At 44.4% G+C, this 13,084-nt stretch overlaps 1 protein-coding gene across 1 annotated transcript; it reads left to right on the top strand.

Annotated features, from left to right (window-relative positions):
• Positions 1-166: 166 nt before the first annotated feature.
• On the top strand, positions 167-3,136 carry BTG1 (BTG anti-proliferation factor 1). The gene is made up of 2 exons (XM_082498217.1): positions 167-584; positions 1,849-3,136. The coding sequence occupies exons 1-2, from the start codon at positions 437-439 to the stop codon at positions 2,211-2,213; spliced, it is 513 nt and encodes a 170-aa protein (XP_082354343.1). The 5' UTR covers positions 167-436; the 3' UTR covers positions 2,214-3,136.
• The last annotated feature ends 9,948 nt before the right edge of the window (positions 3,137-13,084 follow it).

The following is a 13,084-nucleotide window of genomic DNA, read 5'->3' as shown; positions in this document are numbered from 1 at the left end:
CCTCCTCCCTCCCAAACCCCGTTCGCCGGCCCCGCCCCGCCGCCTGCCGTCACAATGGTGCGATCGCTCGATTGGCGGCGGCGCGCCCCCCCCGGCACCCTGACGCCACTTCCGCTCGGCGGCGGCTATAAGAGGCGGCGGTCGAGGAGCAGCTCTCTTCGCCCCTCGCAGCAGGAGATGCGGGGTGCGCTGCCGCGGCCGCCGCTGCTGCCGCCGCCCCCCCCGTGCCGCAGGAAGAGGAGGCGGAGGCTGCCGCCCCCGGGATGTGATCTGGGCTCCGCCGCCCGCTCCTCTCCCAGTTAGAGCCGCCCCGCGCCCGGCCCGTCCCGCTCCGCCGCCAGGCTCGCCGCCCCCTCGCACCCCCCCCACCCCCCGGTCCCGACCCGTCCCAGCGCCGGCCGCCCCGGAGAGCTGGCTGCCGCCCGCCGCCGCCTCCATGCATCCCGCCCTGTACACCCGGGCCAGCATGATACGCGAGATCGCCGCGGCCGTGGGCTTCATCTCCAAGTTCCTGCGGACCAAGGGGCTGATGAACGAGCGGCAGCTGCAGACCTTCAGCCAGAGCCTGCAGGAGCTGCTGGCAGGTGAGGGCGGCGCGGGGGTGCGGCGGGGGCCGCTTCCTTCACACCCAACCACTCACCCCCCTCCCGGCGCCGGCCGGGGGGGCCGCGCTGCCCCCTCCGCCGCGGGGCCGGCGGGGATGGCGGCGGCAGCGCCGCGCCGCGCCCCACGGGCGGCCGGGGAAGGGTTGGGGGGGTGAGGAGGGGAAGAGCGGCTCCTCCGAGGGGCCGCAGGCGGTGCGGGGAGCGAGAGGGACGCCGTGGTTCGCCCCTGCCGGGGCTCCCCCGTGCCGAGCCGGCCCCCCGCGGGTGGGGGTGGGCGGCAGGAGCGGGCTGTAAACAAAAGGGGCTCGGGCGTCGCGCAGGCAGCGCGTGTGCCCCCCTCCTCGGATCCGTAGACAAAGCTTTCGGAGCAGCTCGGACTTGGGCTCCGCTCCAAGGGCTCAAACCGCCCCGTTTCCAGAAGGAAAAACGCTCCGAAGTTGCCTTTTTTTGGTTGTTTTTTTTTTTTTGGTCCCGTAAAATTCAGCGGTGGACGATGAGTCTCTGTTCCCTTTTCTTCTGGAAACATCTCACAGCCACTCGGCAGCCCCGGTTAGGGTCAAATACCGAGGGTTTCTTCCCTGCCCTGTGGGTTTTGTAATCCCCAGCCCGTGTCCCACCCAAGGTGCTTTGATAGTGCCTACAAGTAGCTTCACACCGATGGGGTTTTGGGTGGGATAGAACTCCGAAGGTAAGTGAAGTCATCGGTATCTCGCCCTGGAAAACAGGCTGGGAAGAGCAGTGGTGAAATACAGCTTGAGTCAGTCGGTAAATGCTGCCCAGCTCCTTCCCTAGTTATTTTTGGGTGTTCTTAGAATGTGAGGAACTAAGCATGGGTGTGATCTCCAGAGGATGCTGGGAAGGTTCTTTTTTTCCCCTCTTGATTCGTGGAATTTCGAAGCCCTTGAGTGTTTTTGCTGTGTATGTAATTGCTTCTGTATTTTTGTATTTGTTTCTGTGAATGCCAGGAAGTTGCGTTTCACTCCTTTCAGATGGCAAACGTTGTTCTCTGTATACGGTAGCACGAAACAGTAACTTTATATATGAGTACGTCCCAAGGGACACTGCACTTATGTAAATCATCAGCAAAAATAGAGGCTATAATGATTTTTCTGGTCACTTGATGCTACAATAATAAGCTTTTCAACATCTTGAGGTGTGAAATTTGCAAGAGAACAATGATCACTGTACATCTTTTTGAACAGAGAATTAAGGAGGATAATCTTTTTTTTTTTTTATTTTATAGAACATTATAAACACCACTGGTTCCCAGAAAAGCCATGCAAGGGATCAGGTTACCGATGTATCCGGATCAACCATAAAATGGATCCTCTCATTGGACAGGCAGCACAGCGGATTGGATTGAGCAGTCAGGAACTGTTCCAGCTTCTTCCAAGCGAACTCACTCTATGGGTTGACCCGTATGAAGTGTCCTATCGTATTGGAGAGGATGGCTCAATCTGTGTGCTGTATGAAGCTGCACCAGCAGGAGGTAGCCAAAATAACAGCAACATGCAAATGGTAGACAGCAGAATAAGCTGTAAGGAGGAACTTCTCTTGGGCAGAACTAGCCCTTCCAAAAGCTACAATATGATGACTGTATCGGGTTAAGATATAGTCTGTGGATGGATCACCTTAAAATGGATGGATAAATTTGGTTTTTACTTTGGGTGGGCACCTCTGGGGATGGATTATGGAATTTAAACCATGTCACAGCTGTGAAGATCTGGCACACGTTAGAGTGGTATACTTTAAAGTGACAGTGCCATAGTTTGGACAGTACCTTTCAGTGATTTAATAGCCTGTGAGTCAAAACGATTGCAACTTGCTAGGGAGTGAAGAAGATCTAGGAAGGGTCAGTTTCTCCAAGACATTTTACTTAATTTCTACACCAATTTTCAACCCCAATCTGTATTTATAAAGTGATTCTCTGCAGTAGGTCTTGCAGAGTAAATTTGCACTATTACATTTATTAATTGTTAGCATTTTTGGCAGCTCAGTAACAAGACTTATTGTTATGAACACCATAGTACTGGAAATCTTATTTTTCAGACTTTTACCTAGCACTTACAAATATGTATAAATGTACATAAGATAAACTAGTAAGTATGACCCGGGGAAATGGTCAGATCTTTACATTGGCCTCAAAAGTAGCAAGTGATCAGAATCTGCCGTGGCAACAGGCTTTAAAAAGACCATATAAAGACACTGTCTGAACTGTGGTGTTAGCACCAGCCAGCTATCTGTACATTTGCTAGCTTGTAGTTTTCTAAGACTGAGTAAACTTCTTATTTTTAGAAAGTGGAGGTCTGGTTTGTAATTTCCTTGTTCTTAATTGGGTAAAAGTCTTTTCCACAAACCACCATCTATTTTGTGAACTTTGTTAGTCATCTTTTATTTGGTAAATTATGAACTGGTGTAAATTTGTACAGTTCATGTATATTGATTGTGGCAAAGTTGTACAGATTTCTATATTTTGGATGAGAAATTTTTCTTCTCTCTATAATAAATTGTTTCCTATCTTGGCATTTTAATTAATCTCTTGTCGTGATTACATAGGATCAGTTAAACTATTTTTGTCTCACAGTAGACATGAAGTAGGTACTATAAAGGCTTAAGAACATCAATGGCACCCTGGTGCTAGGGAATGTTTGGTGCAGACATGGATTAATGAAGACCTCATATATAAATGCTTGGGAAGTTTAGGGAAACACAATGATGTACATGTCACTTTAAACCTTTTAAAATCAGTCAATGTGGAAATAACTCCAGGGCCAATAATTCCAGGATATGAGGAAAAGGTACAGAAATAACATCCACCAAAGATGACTTGAATAAATCCAGAGGATTAAAGCTTACTTGGCTTCCTGATGAAGGATATAGCAAACCTAAATGTCCATTTTGACCTACTTGCTCACAAGTTCTCAATTCTTCCCTGATGGATTCCCTGCTCAATAAGAGTTCCTGGGACGAGTGTCCCTTAGCCTTAAGAGCAGGTTAACCACTCTACAGAAAGGTTGCTCGCCTTTTGCTTTCTTCAGATGCAAGACTTTCACTTTAGAAATCATTAAGATGGGATTCAACAAAAGGTATGTAGATCTTTTTTCCCAAACTTAAAAGGTTGGTTGAGGCAAAGTGAGAAGCCCATACTTATATGTGTATTCAAAGTTAATGAATGATGTGGAGATGTGATTCACTTAAGCACCACACTAATGTCATTTGTATACAGCGCAGTGGTTAGTTACACTTGAGAGAAATTCCTTACCACTTTATTTGCACTTGTTAAAGTGCTGGAGTAAAACTCAAGAACTTTTTGTTCCTTATCTCCTGTGTACTTTGTTCTGTGAGTGTTTAATAAAAGGCCTACCCAACTTGGTCACTTCAGTTATGAGAAATGCCGCTGTTGCTCTGAAGGAAAAGAAAACAATCATGACTTGCCAGCTAAACTTGCTAGCTATGGGTAGAACAGAGCTTCAGATGTGCCGTGCGTCGTGGCAGCTCCTGCTCAACTGTCAGCCTTTACAATGTGGCGATAATGTGTTGTATCTCCAGTTCAAACCTTTGTCTTCTGATCTGTAATATATCTGATTATATATAAGCAAAACATAAGACTGAACTGTAGCTTTTTTTACTGATTTCTTTCCCACTGTTTTTTTTTTTTTTTTTTTTGAAGGTTTGGCTTTACAAATACTATTTTTAGCCTGATCTGCATATATATGTCAACATTCAGCACTTGAAAGCATTGCTGGGGCTTCTCCAGTACTGTGACTTTCTGGCATAGACCGGTGGAAGCACAAGTGCTCCTGAAGCGGTGAACTTTGAAGAGCTTGCTTAGTATCTAGATCTGGCAGTAATAGAACCATTACCAAAGCTTCAGAATGAGCTTGCTTTAAAGTACAGGTGTTACTCATGCGTAGAGTCAAAGCTTAGGTTCACATCTTGATACCTTAAAGGTTCTACTCCTTTTAAGATGACGCTTTCAAGTTGTTAAGTCTGTGAGCAAGAGATTTATTCAAGCAGTAAGAGTACTCAAAGCCGTTTCTGTTGCGTTACATGTCCGCAGACAGCATAAGTGTATCCAAATAGAAAGAAAAACATTGAGCTTGGCTTCCTGCAAAGCTCTATTAAACTTTCATGAAGCTCGCTGCTGACTGAGCTGTGCTAGGTGTATTGTGGCGCTGCCTGTAGTCCTTCCTGCTGCAGAGTAAGAGCAGCATCGGAGAGGGTAGCTGTCTGCTTGGTCTTTGATGTGAGCTATGCACATTCTGAAAGCATCAGCTGTCGGTACTTTCTTTTTGATAAGTTAGGCATAGCTTTGCGAGGCAGCAGCTAGTCCATCTGCAAGGCTGGCGTGTGACGCCGAATCAAGAATGAGCCCGCTCCCTTGGATGGTTAACATTTTAGGCCTTTTACGGTAGGGTGCTTTCATTCATGGCATATTTTTTAACTGCAGCTGTAACTCGTAATTGGTACAACCTGTGTCCTCGGAGTTGTTGGGATTTCTTCCAGCTGGAATTTAAACATACCCCAATGTGCACACAATGTGCCCTTGTCTGGTTTTGGAAGTACTTAGCATACTGTGGCAGCAGGGCACAGGAAGGGCTCCTGAGAGTAACGGAGTACGTCTGTAAGAGGGGGGGCTGTTGCCGGTCCTGCCTTTCGGTGCAGGTAGAGCAAACAGTGCGCTAAGCTAAATGCTTGTCGCTTTTGAATTTCATTTAAGGTACCATTACGAAATAGCAGGGCTTTTGTTTTAACGTAAATAATAGAGATGAGAGAGCACGTTCGAGACCTGCTTGCCCAGTGTACCCTTGTGAAGCACTGAATTATCCTGTGGTTCTGTTGGTGTTCTGAGGGCAGGTTCAGCTCTATGCAGCTTTAATGTTGCAGCTCGTTAGACAAACCAGTCTAAGAAGACTTGGCCATTCAGTGAATGTCTTTAGAAAGTGTACAATTGCCTTCTAGTTTGTGCCAGGTGAGCAAATGTTTCTTTTTCTCACAGCACGTTCCCCCCCTGGGCTGTGGATGGTACCGCATCCTATGCGCTCGAGTTTACTTTTGCATTTCGTGTTCAGTAATGATGCTCCTCCTATAGAGAGTTATATGTATCCTGTAATTTCTGTTCTCTTTGCAGTTGTGTGGGTTTTTTCCTGCTTATTCTGGAGATGCATATCTGCCTGTCTTAAGCAGTCATTCGGACCATGATCTTTTTCTTCCTGTACATCTAGGGTCATTCTTAGGTCTGAATAGAGATGTAAGAGCTTTCATTCGGTTGCTAATAATGCTGATTTTAGTTTCCTACTTTTCTGCTGACTGCAAGCAAGGATTTTCTGGTAGATCTGTATGACAGGCCTCATTGCGCCATGGGATTTTCTTATTATTGGTTTGTTCTATCAGTCTACATAAGAATTTGAAAATAACCTATGTGAGACACTCTTTTGGATGTGAAAATACCATCACCAGCTTCTACTTTTGCTGTATCTGATAGTGAATTAGTTCATAGGGTAAAAAAGTCTCTCCTATTCATCACTGAAAAGAATCTTCTTGGATCAGAAGATCAAGTTACGCTGTCTCGTGTCATAGCTAGTGATGACAATGCTGAAGGCTAAATATTGTTAAGCCTGTATGCTCTCGACTGCCTTCCATTTCAATGGGTAAAAGGGTGGCTTGAGAGATGCTTCAGAAGGAGGGGGAACTGTACTGCAGCAGTAGGACCTTACAAAACAGTTTACTGACGTGCAAACCATAAAGAATCCAGTTAATGCTCCTGGAGTGGTTGGTTCGTGCTGAAGCTTGTAAACATTTCTGTCACCAAATTAAGCAGATGTCACTGAACATGAACACTAAATCCGCATAAGGTGTCCTTCTAATTAACCTCGCTTACTTATGCTGGGAGAATATGATCTCTTGTTATTGTGCAGGTTAGCAATGAATAAAATGAAGAACATTGCTGCTTTTCTTTTTTGTGTATCTATGTAAAGCTTATTTCTGAATTTCCATAAATCAAGTAGCACTCTACGTTTTCCAAAGTTTCCTCTACTTGATGCCATAATTTTTAGGGAAAATAGTTTATATTGGCAAAAGCTGCCACTTGACTGAAGAACGTTGAAGCTGTTTTTAGTTTAGAGTGAAACATGTATAGACTGGAGATAAATAGCTCTCCTAAAAAGGAATGTATATTTACACATTCTTGGTGTAATAGCAGAGGTTATTTTTACATGTTTCAGATTTACATTCCAATGTGGCATAAAGTGAACATTGTGAAGCAGGATGTTAATTCAGTGGCTTTCAAGGGTTGGTAGAGCAAGCTGGGCTTAGACAGTAAATGCTGTGTTAATCGTTAGCAGTGACAATTTCATCAACATAGGAATTGCAGGGTATAATTAACATCAGTTGCTTTGACACTGTGCTCTTAATGTATGGTTTCAACCTTTCTTTCAGTAGCAGTTGGAGAATGCACCGTGACAAATTATTGCTGATACAAAGTAGGTCAACAGTAAAATGGCTGACTTACCATAAATGAACAGATCGAAATCATTGTAACTTAATGTTCAGTGGGATTTTCTTAGTGGCTACATCTTCTCTGCCCTGGTGTTTCTCAAGCATGAACCTCGTATACAGCTTTTCCTAACTCCTTATTTCCTAACCATTTGATATTTTTGTCTAAACAAGAAGAACGTTTTCCTCCCAGCTGCTGGGAAGAAATCCACCCCAGCAGCAACGCTGCGTGCGTGACAGCAGAGGTTTGCCCTTGTGGTATCGCAATCCTGCGACTGCAAGGCTGGCGAGGAGAAACGACTCGCAACTAAGGAAAACAAGTGAAATGCCGCACCTTCGAGTTTTGAGCTTTTCTCCACTGAAAGTCACCCGTGACAACACAGGAGGAAGGGAAATAGGACTGTGATGGTACCGGATGAGAAAAACCCCAGATTTTTCTGCGATGATACTGGTTGAGAAAATTCCCAAATCCCTGAGGGGATGTCAAGTATGTTTTTGCAGAGGCAAGTGTTTTTACCCTGTGATTCCTGTGATCAGCCGCTCAGCCTCTCATCACGGCTTGCAACAACCTTTTAAAGTTGTCTTGAGAGGTGTAGCTCTATTTGATGCTTTTTACCTCTTGGATGTCAGGAAATGGCCTCTAGCTTTGCCGTTTCTCTGGGGCATTGTAAAATCCAGCGTGATTGTTTTATGTGCTGATTATATAACTGAATAAAATGATAAACAAATGCATCTGTTAGCATTGTGCAAAGGCAAGGGAGGAGAACTTCAGCGTTCTCGGAGCAGCCTGGGATATATGCAAGGAGCGGCGGTGTCTGAAATGCCCAACCACAGGAGCAGGGCTGGGGATGCTGCCCAGCTTTCATGGTTGGGTTCCAGACAGCAACGCTTACCTAAAAGGGTGTAACACCGAGCTAAGGCTTGGGTACAGCTTCTAACTCCAAGATGGGCTTAAAGACAGGTTTCTAGTACTGATAGTGTCATCTGCTGACATTGGGCTGCAATTAAGAAATGCCAACGGTGTGCCCTTGCTGTTCTGGGTTCTATAAAATTCAATTATTATTGCTTTTTCTAACCTAAGAGCGTGTGATAATTGGCGTCTTTGGAGTTCTGCTGGCCACGGGTTAATTAGCGAGTTTCTTGTACTTTAAGAAGAATATTGCAAGACAACATTTCTTTCTATGCATTGAAGTTTAAACCAAGTTTTATATGTGTACATATACACAGGGGCACATAGGTAAATGTCATATATATAAACACACATATTTAATTACGAGAGTCTTTTTCAGTGGGTCATCCTGAAGCCCCTGCTTGCTGCGATTTAACTCACAGGTCACTGCAGGTGTCCTGAAGATTGTAAATTCCCAGACACAGGGGAAAATTATCCTCCTTATTCACTTTTTATACGACAAAAATGGTATACATTGGTATTAACGGGAACGTAGGAATATACTCCTATTTTTCTCTTTCCATTTTCTGAATGTGAACTTGCGGCTCGACTCAATTTGCTAGTCAGTTGAGCAGATTTTCAAGGTTTCCTGTAGAAATTTAAAGCAAATTGCAGTTGATTAGAGGAATGTTTGCAACGTTTTAATCAGTTTAATACCAGGCTGAAATCAAATAAAGCTAAGATACTTTTAGAATCTTAATTGTATAGTATATTCATGCTGATACTTTGTAACCCAGGAGAGAGGTTTCTCTGGTTTCTGGTAAGCAGTTGCCTGAACAATCAACAAAAGGTCCATTTTGGTTGAACTTGGCACCCTTCCCTACACGGGTGCACCAGAACAGTTGCTTCTGTCTGGTAACCTTCCAGTTCTATAGTGTGTAAATTAGAAATTTGTTTCCAAGTGTTGAAAGGCTCTATATCGTAACTGCAAAATAACATCAAGCTGCCCGTGTGGCACACCTAATGCTATAAAGTTATATTAGTGATATCAACCAACCTTTGCAATTCCACCTCTAAATTTTGCTTGTATTTTAATAACCTCTTTTGTTAACCCCTAACTGCTTGCTTCCTTTGTCGTTTACAGCCTATTGTCTAACTCCCCAGCGTACAGTCAGTGTAAGGTCGTTCTGTTTGTGGACTTCGGGTCGGTAGGGGAAAAATTAAGGCAGTGGAAATGGCAGCGTCAGTCTGAATCACGATGACATTAAAGCAAATGATAAATTTAGTTCCATGTTTGTAAAGGATCCGTTTCTGTGTGAGGAAGGTACCAGGCTAAATTTTGATGGTATTTATCATTCTTTCTTGTCTGGATATATTTAACAGGGGTGAGGCTGTTGTAATGTAACTGAGAAGAACCGTGTTGCAAATATGTAAGTACTTTTCAGAAGGACAGCTGAACAAATATATCTGCTTGATTGTTTGTCCAAATGTTCCTGTGACTATCTTCAAAGCTTGTTGCTTGCAGAACTGACAAGTCCTGCATCATGAACAGCAGAACACTGACTGAATACCGAAAGTGATAGTTTCCACAATTATTCAGTTGAAAAATATGTGCGCATCATTCAAATTTGAAATCACTATTTGTAGAGTTACTGAAGTTGAAGTCAGTTCCAAGCCAAGCCGATATGTGTACAAAATGTCTCCTGAATTATCAAACTGATGTAAACCCATGACTAATTCTGCTGTACAAATATGTTGATTTCTTTTTCTTGTCCCTTCTTGGTGCACCCTCCTATCTACAGCAGCATCCCTTTGTGAGCAGTTTACAGTCAATAAAAGGAAGATTTGAGTTCCAATGTGATCTGCACTTTTAAAATCTAAGACCCTAGCCTTGGCACACTCCTAATTTTACCATTATGAGTACCATGAAGCCTTTTGACTTATTAATGTGAATACGTCATATGCCCTTCAGTATTTTATGAGATCAGGTATGCGTCGAAAGCTTTCTCAGTGAGGCAAAAATGTGTTTTTTATTATTTCCATAGGCACTGGAAGGCACATTAAAATCTTTATTATTGACTGAAAAGACACTTTCCTCTTTATTACTGTAGAACGGAGATAGTGAATAGGCTGAGAAGAGAATGCTGCACACCTACTGCATCATGATCTCATTCTCAACATGATTGCCTCGGTGCTTGCCAGTTCCAATGTTCGTGAGTCACACTCCAGTATGTGATTTGCTTAAAAGCAATAAATGTCAGCACTTTTATTTACAATCTGCCTTTGAAGATTTGGAAGCCATCACTTCAACACATTTTTTTCTACGGCTGCGAAGGCCAGGAACTAGCTTTACCTTTTTCTTTTAAATGAAGGATGAAAGCTTTGACAGATGTATTGCTAGGTCTGACCTAGCTGCAGCGGGTTAAGACGTGTAACTATCCAAACCCACTCCTTCCTCCGCTTTCCCAGGAATTACCATCCTGGTAGGTGGGGCGACAGAAATGGCTCTTCTGGTTCCTGCTCAACGTTTGCTGAAGTTGTTTAGGTTGGTAGATTGGTGTCATGTCAGACCGCGATGCCCGAGACACGGAGGGAGCCCGAGACACGGAGGGAGCCCGCTGCTGCTGCCGCCACATCTGCTGGGGAGCTGGCAGGCTCCGGCAGACGGCTGGGGGTGTTGGAGACGTGGGGAGCTCAACGCCCGCGTGCGGGAGCTCTGCAGACCGCTGTTGTCACCTGGCTGCGAGAGACGGGGTGTGCGAAGGGAGCGCACTCCTGCTGCCGTTTCAGGAAGGGGTCACGTACGATCTGGAGGGGAGGGGAGGGAAGGGAGCGGAGAGAGCAAAAAGACCAGACAAATAATCCATATGGTGAGTCAGTGGGAAGGAACTGAATGTAATTCCAGCCTAATAATGACTCATAGTCCCATTGTTTATAGTTCTTGAGAGAGTGTCTGCTCACATGGGCTGTAACGTACACATTTATATGCTGTCCTTGAGGACAAACGAGGGAACGTACAGGGGAAAAAACCACCCAAGCTTACCTCTTTCTTGTGTATATTTGAAACTTTCCCTTTATTCTGTATCTCATTGCCCCAGGCTCCTGTGCTAATAAGGCTGGCAAATTTTGCTTGTGAACTAAGCGTGCTCGCTAGCAACCTTACAAGCATTGTACAGCTGCTTTTAAGACACCTACAGGAACGTGGGGCGCCGCTCTGCAGCGTTGATGTTCCATGCTCCTTAGGTACCATGGCGGCGGTACTTTGGGAAACCGACTTTGCGCATTTACTATCCTATGCTTCATCTCCGTGGTCCTTGAGTTTGGTATGTGTTCGGCTGCATCCGCTGTTACTATATATTGCTCAAGTCCAAGATAAAGGGCAGTGCTGATTTGCTGGAATTAGGTTCTCAAGTGATTATTTTCTCCGCAGCCTGCTTTCCAGATGTAGCTGTAGGAGTGTGGATCCAGCCTGGGCTGCTGATAACATAAGGTCAGCGGCCAGGGGAGCTGCAGTGATGTAGAAGGCAGTTATTCTATCGGTGGTGGTGGTGGAGTGTAATACGAACTGCAAATAAAAAGCCTTTTTGGCTAATGATTCTAAAGAAAGAAGCCTTTTCTGTGGAAATTATTCAGGGTGAGGTAATTGTGGTTGCTTGGCTCTTCCCGTGGTGGGTCTGCACGCTGCCTCACCTTCTCGAGAATGGTCAGGTTACTGTTAAACTGAACGTTTAGGTCAGGTTACTGTTAAACTGAATGTTTAACAGTTCAGTTGCTTACACGCTGCATATATGTACAGGTACATCTATGCAAATATAAAAGAGCACAAATTATTGCTATGAAAGAGGAGATTGGAGTGGCATAAAATGTGTGGGAAGCGTCTGCAAATAGCTTGGTATGGTTAAACAATTATTATTGCATAATATTTGTGCAAAAAGTGGAGGACAACCAAAGGCAAGAAAGCACCCTGTGTCCTTCTCCCTGGAAATATGGGGAGAATTCTTCTACTGAGACTTTTTTTTCTGAAGATCTGCCCTTTGGAGAAATGGCAATGAGAGGACGGAACTGGAGAAACTGGAAGGTGGAAAGTCAAATGAAAGTCTGAAGTTAGGGCATGTTAAATCTCATTACAAATTGCTCAAGCCATGACTGAATGTCCTTTTCTGAACTGTGACATAGATGTCATCAGTTTGCGTTGAAATTCATTTGGTTGATTTTTGTCAGGAGTTGGAGAAACTGATCCCCAGGTGGTGAAAATACTTTCAGAGAGTCTTGTCACCTCCTTTACAAGTGCCCTTCATCCAGCTGAGAATGCCTCTGCGTGGCCTGTTGGCTTCTCTCTCCCAGTATTAACCCTCTCCAGTCATCTCCACATCTGAGTCTGAGACCTCATCCTAGACTCACCTGATGGTTGATGGAGAGAAACAGACCCTTCATGGGAAAATCCTCCCTCAAAGCAGTTTCCATGCCCTAGGCTAGGAGGGATGCACTCTAGAATAAGCACAGAGTCAGAGCTTGCTCAGATGCCGCTGACTCCATCTAGTTAGCTGAGTGTCACCCTCTCCTTCTGAATGGTCTTACATGCGATTGTTTAATGTGCTTTAAATTGCAGTATATTGATTAGATACCTGATTGATTGATTAGATACTATTTTATTAACTCCTGATGCCCCAAATGAAGAATAGCTTACTCTGCTCACAAGTTCATTTTGAAATCCACTGGAATTGCAGTACTTCAGAGGAAATCATTAGCAATATGTTTCCTGAATTTCAGGAACGTGTGCTTGACTAGTCGGAACAGTGGAAATTTATTTCTGAGAAGTTGCAGGGCTTGGCTTGTTCCATGGCAGCTTCCCATGCTCTGTGCCCGCGGGCATCCACACTTTTCCACAGGGAATTTTGTACTACATGCTAATTTATATGTATTATTTTCTTGATGTAAAGAAGAAACAAGTATTTATTTCAGTCCTCATCTCATCCTTCTCTCAGTTTTCAAAAGTCGGTTCCCAAACACGAGGCCAAATTCTGCTGTTTAGTGTCAAAGTAAAATGGCTCATTTGGAATCATTGGTTTCGTTTTGGATTGACGTCAATATAATT

The sequence above is a fragment of the Vanellus vanellus genome (assembly GCF_965231255.1).
Source record: "Vanellus vanellus genome assembly, chromosome: 1".
NCBI classification, from domain to species: Eukaryota; Metazoa; Chordata; class Aves; order Charadriiformes; family Charadriidae; genus Vanellus; species Vanellus vanellus.
The sequence above is the reverse complement of the archived record's forward strand: the minus strand, read 5'-3'. Positions and strand labels throughout refer to the sequence as shown.

Coding starts and splice junctions, on each gene's coding strand:
- BTG1 (XM_082498217.1), top strand. CDS start 437: ATGCATCCCGCCCTGTACACCCGGGCCAGCATGATACGCGAGATCGCC. Junction 585..1,848: donor CCTGCAGGAGCTGCTGGCAG/GTGAGGGCGGCG, acceptor TTTATTTTATAG/AACATTATAAACACCACTGG.